The 4292-nt window shown below is 34.6% G+C and overlaps 1 protein-coding gene across 1 annotated transcript; it reads right to left on the bottom strand.

Annotated features, from left to right (window-relative positions):
* Positions 1–258: 258 nt before the first annotated feature.
* On the bottom strand, positions 259–3553 carry LOC130968307 (polyol transporter 5). The gene is made up of 3 exons (XM_057893501.1): positions 3262–3553; positions 2511–2857; positions 259–1498 (listed from the first exon to the last, which is right to left on the bottom strand). Exons 1-3 carry the CDS (start codon positions 3410–3412, stop codon positions 413–415), a joined length of 1584 nt encoding a protein of 527 aa, XP_057749484.1. The 5' UTR covers positions 3413–3553; the 3' UTR covers positions 259–412.
* Between the last annotated feature and the right edge of the window lie 739 nt (positions 3554–4292).

Here is a 4292-nt window from a genome sequence, read left to right as displayed (position 1 = left end):
AATAACAAGAAAGCAGGGAAAAAGTTACAACCAAACAAAATAATATTGCATCCACTGTCCAAATCTATCAAATTTCTACGTTTAGCCCTCCATCCTCATAGGAACTTTTTCCACTTTGTGGATTAACTAAATAAATAACCACTTGCTAATTAAGTGTCATCCAATCTTCAATAATTTTAATCAAATTTGTAATCGATAACTCTCCTAATTGGAGATCTATTTCTAATTGCATATAAGAAACGTGTGGGGAAGTAAAAATAATTAAAAAACACCATTTTTTAAATTTTCTTTTTGATTACATTACATACACACACACTTGCTCGTTGCACATTTGATGAAAGGTCACTCCTACCCTAAAGAACATAAACATAATTTATATATAAACCCTTTAATAATTCACATTTTTTCCCCTCTAAGATTGGACATTATTGGTTGTTGTTCCTAGCTGGACTTGGCCCTTATTACCATTGTCAACTCCCTTGGTACCAGCAGGGTTAGCCCTGAATTGACCAAAAGACCCTTCCATGTCCTCAAGAGTCTTACCTCTTGTTTCAGGTAGCATGGTATAGAAGAATATCCACCCAACAGTGGCAATTCCACCGAAAAGGAAGAATGCACCACCAATAGAAATTGCCTTGGACAGGGACAAAAAGGTCATTGAAATAACCCCACTAGTGACTCTATTCACCACAACACCCATAGCCGCGCCCTGCGCCCTCAACCTCAACGGAAAAATCTCAGAGCTATAAACCCACGTGATGGGACCCGCACCGATCGAAAACGTGGCCACGTAGGACAAAACCGTTGCAATACTCAATCCAACGGCCCACATAAGCTTCTTATCGGAGTGAGTAATAATCGTAAGGCTAATACCGAGCGTGAGAACAGAGAGTATCATACCACCAACACTGGATAGTAACAGTGGACGCCTACCCACACGATCCAACATAAACGTGGCAACCAAGATGAAAAGAGTCTTAACAAATCCAACGGCCACGGTTGCAAGAAGCTTATCGGTGTCGCTGGTGATCCCAGCCTTCTCGAATATTCTAGGGCTATACAAAACGACGGCGTCTATGCCGGACGCTTGTTGGAAGAAGTGTATGCCGAGTGCAGCGATTAGGATGTGGCGAACTGCGGGTGTAGGGTAGAGGAGAAGCTCCTTCCATACACCCTCGCCGGTGTTCTGCTTTGCAACCTGAACGACGTCGTCATTGCAGTGTTCTGGAATTCCGGCGGCTTTTTTAATGTCTGAGAGGCGTTCTTGAGCTTCTTCTTTTGTGTCGGAGGTTTTGTTTAGCACTTTTCTTGCATCGCCAAGGCGGCCCCTCATTACGAGCCACCTTGGTGATTCTGGCATAGCTAACACTCCTACTGCTAGGATCACTGAAGGAACAGCTCCGATTCCGAGCATCATTCTCCAACCGAGTTGAAGTTTCATTTTTGAGAATGCGTAGTTTGATATGTATCCTAGTAATATTCCTCCATTGATGAACACCTGCATGTAAACGTAATAATAAGTAAGATAATATAATCATATTTAATTGATTGATTAATTTTGTTTTATTTTATTTGTTTAACTTAAAAGTACTACCATTCTTTGGTCACTGATGATGTCTATGAGTCAGAGCTGACCTAATACGCTAAATTTCGTGTTCACATGCATGTGTATTGTGAGTACCAATCAATTCTCACTCTCCATGTTGATTTTAATATTTTTATTTAATTTAGGTTAAGCACCAGATTTGTCCCGTTCAAAAATAGTGAAAACATATCCAAACTTAACAACAACTTGTAAATTAAGATAATGATGATTGCTTATATTTATTTGAAGATGAAATACTACAACATTTTACTGTTTAGTCCAATTTTTCTGTCACACTTAAAAATTTTGATCTAAAATCTCTTATGATCATGGTTTTTGGTCATGGTCTAAAATAAAATTTTTTTTATCATGCTTTATTCTAAATCCACCATGATCATAACTATTATGATAAAGATTTTAAAAGATGATTTGTTTCATAAATTTATTTTAATTTTGGGTCACACTTTTATGTTTAAAAATTGAAACTTAAAAGTGTCTAATATTATGATTTTAAAACAAATATAAAAACATTATACATATATTCTATAAAAATAATTAATTTAGTGATTAATTTTTTATATAAAAATTGTAAAAATAAGTTAATTTGTTACGTGTATATTTTTTTTATAATAAAAACAGTTTTGATATTAGTATTTTTTTTAATAATTAAATATGTGTTCCCTTTGTTTTATTAATTAAAAAATAATTAATTAATAATAACTATATTTTTATGTGTTTTAAAAACAGTCGGCGTATAAATAGTGTTTTTTGAAAAATATAATAAGACGAAGAGAGAATCTAAAGAGCACAATAAAGTTACCTACAGATATAGCGTGCACATGCATGTATTTGATTTTCCAGCTCAGCATCTGAATTTTTAATAGATGGATAATAATAAAGAAAATGAATTCCATATTGAACGTACCTCAGGGAAGGAGGTGAGGAATCCACGGGAGGAAGCAGGGGAGACTTCGGCGGTGTAAACGGGAGCAATCATGAGGGCGTATCCGATGCCAATGCCGGCAACGAATCGCCCGAACATGAGGAACGAGTAGTTGGGAGAGAATCCCATCAAAATCGCTCCGGCGAAGAAGATTGCGCCGGCGAGCACTATCGTGTACCGGCGTCCGATCCAGTCGGAGGTTCTTCCGGCCAAACATGACCCTATCAAGGAATATAAATTGATAATTCCCAACAAAATTTCAATTTGGACGTCAGAAACTTTAAGGTCCCTTTTTATGTAGATTGCTGCTCCACTCATCACACCAATATCTGCAAAATTTTAAACCAAACATTAACATTTTAGCATGCATATTTCAAAATTTTGAATAACTGGATAATACAAGTCCTTTTTTTTCACTTTCACTAATTTTAATTAATTTTCAGCTACCACATGTGGTAGAGTAGTATTTAATTGTATTCTTCTCTTGGAATAAACGACTTTTAAAAAAAAAAAAGTTATCTTGAAACAATGAAGAAGAAAGGACGAGAAACGAAGTGCAACCGGGCCTAGTTTTCTTCAATTAGTTGTATTAATAAGATGCAGGGGAGGGGAAGACAAATAAGCTCAAAACTGAAATAACAAGTAATAATAATAATAATAATAATCTTGCAGTTAATTAGTGTGATGATGTTAATTAGAAGGGAGGTAGGGGCGGTGAGTGGTGAGTGCTGACCATAGCCAAGTAAGATTGAAGTCATGGAAGCCAAAATGGCACAAGCAGAAGCATACTTGTTCCTTTTAGGCTTCTTCTTGTGAGGATCGAAATCCGCAAGGTGGTTAGTGTTGTTGTTCGTTGCAGCTTCAACTGCTTTGGCCTCAGTCATTTTGACTAATTGTTGCTTGCTATAGAGAAGAAGCTAAGGAACGAAGAAAGAAAGATGGATGAGAAGTGTGTGTGTGTGTGTGTTAATTGAACATGTGTATGATTAATAATTAAAGTGGCATGTGATGATGCAGGTTTGTGAGGATGGTCTAGCTTGCTTATATAGACATCACCCCCTTGCATTGGACCATGGACTTATGGACTCACACACATTACTCATTTTCTCTCTCTCTATGTACAGCCTCACAATCTTCTCTCTCTTTCGTCAACGTCATTTTCACTCTGCCTAATTTTCACACTACTCTTTTCAATTTTATTATTATTATTATTATTATTATTATTATTATTATTATTATTATTATTATTAAAATCCCTCTACCGGTTGAAACTGCTATGCAAATTGAAGTGGGTCCCACCTTACAACATATATTTTTTGGTAATGCTAAAGAGAGAAAAAAATTGTCAAAATTTGTCTTATTTAACATTTATTAATTATGGTAACAATTAATGAATGATAAATAAGATAAATTATGAATGTTTTTGTTTTTGGTTGATTTTTTTTAGTTACCAAACATTTTTTATATTTTTTTATTTACTAGTTATTTTTATGTGGATGAACTTTTGAGATATAGCTCGTCTCTTAAACAATTGTAATATGCTTTTTCTTTAATGGAATAAGAATAATTCATATATCAAAGAACAGTAGGTGAATACCTATAAAAGACACTTAGTAAGTGTTTAAGAGGTATATAATAATTTTATAAATATAGAATGTTAGACATGAAATTAAACTTATCATATCTGTGTGTGTCTGAAATTAGATATAGAAGATTTTTTTTTATAGGCATAAAATTGATAAATAGAGTTGATATTATGACTGT

Source organism: Arachis stenosperma, chromosome 3 (assembly GCF_014773155.1).
Source record: "Arachis stenosperma cultivar V10309 chromosome 3, arast.V10309.gnm1.PFL2, whole genome shotgun sequence".
Taxonomy (NCBI): Eukaryota; Viridiplantae; Streptophyta; class Magnoliopsida; order Fabales; family Fabaceae; genus Arachis; species Arachis stenosperma.
The sequence above is the reverse complement of the archived record's forward strand: the minus strand, read 5'-3'. Positions and strand labels throughout refer to the sequence as shown.

Bases quoted from the DNA above. Each gene is read 5' to 3' on its own strand.
- LOC130968307 (XM_057893501.1), bottom strand. From the start codon at position 3,412: ATGACTGAGGCCAAAGCAGTTGAAGCTGCAACGAACAACAACACTAAC. The intron at 2,858-3,261 runs GTCAGCACTCAC...AAAATTTTGCAG, and splicing joins TTCAATCTTACTTGGCTATG to ATATTGGTGTGATGAGTGGA. The intron at 1,499-2,510 runs GTACGTTCAATA...GTTTACATGCAG, and splicing joins TCCTCACCTCCTTCCCTGAG to GTGTTCATCAATGGAGGAAT.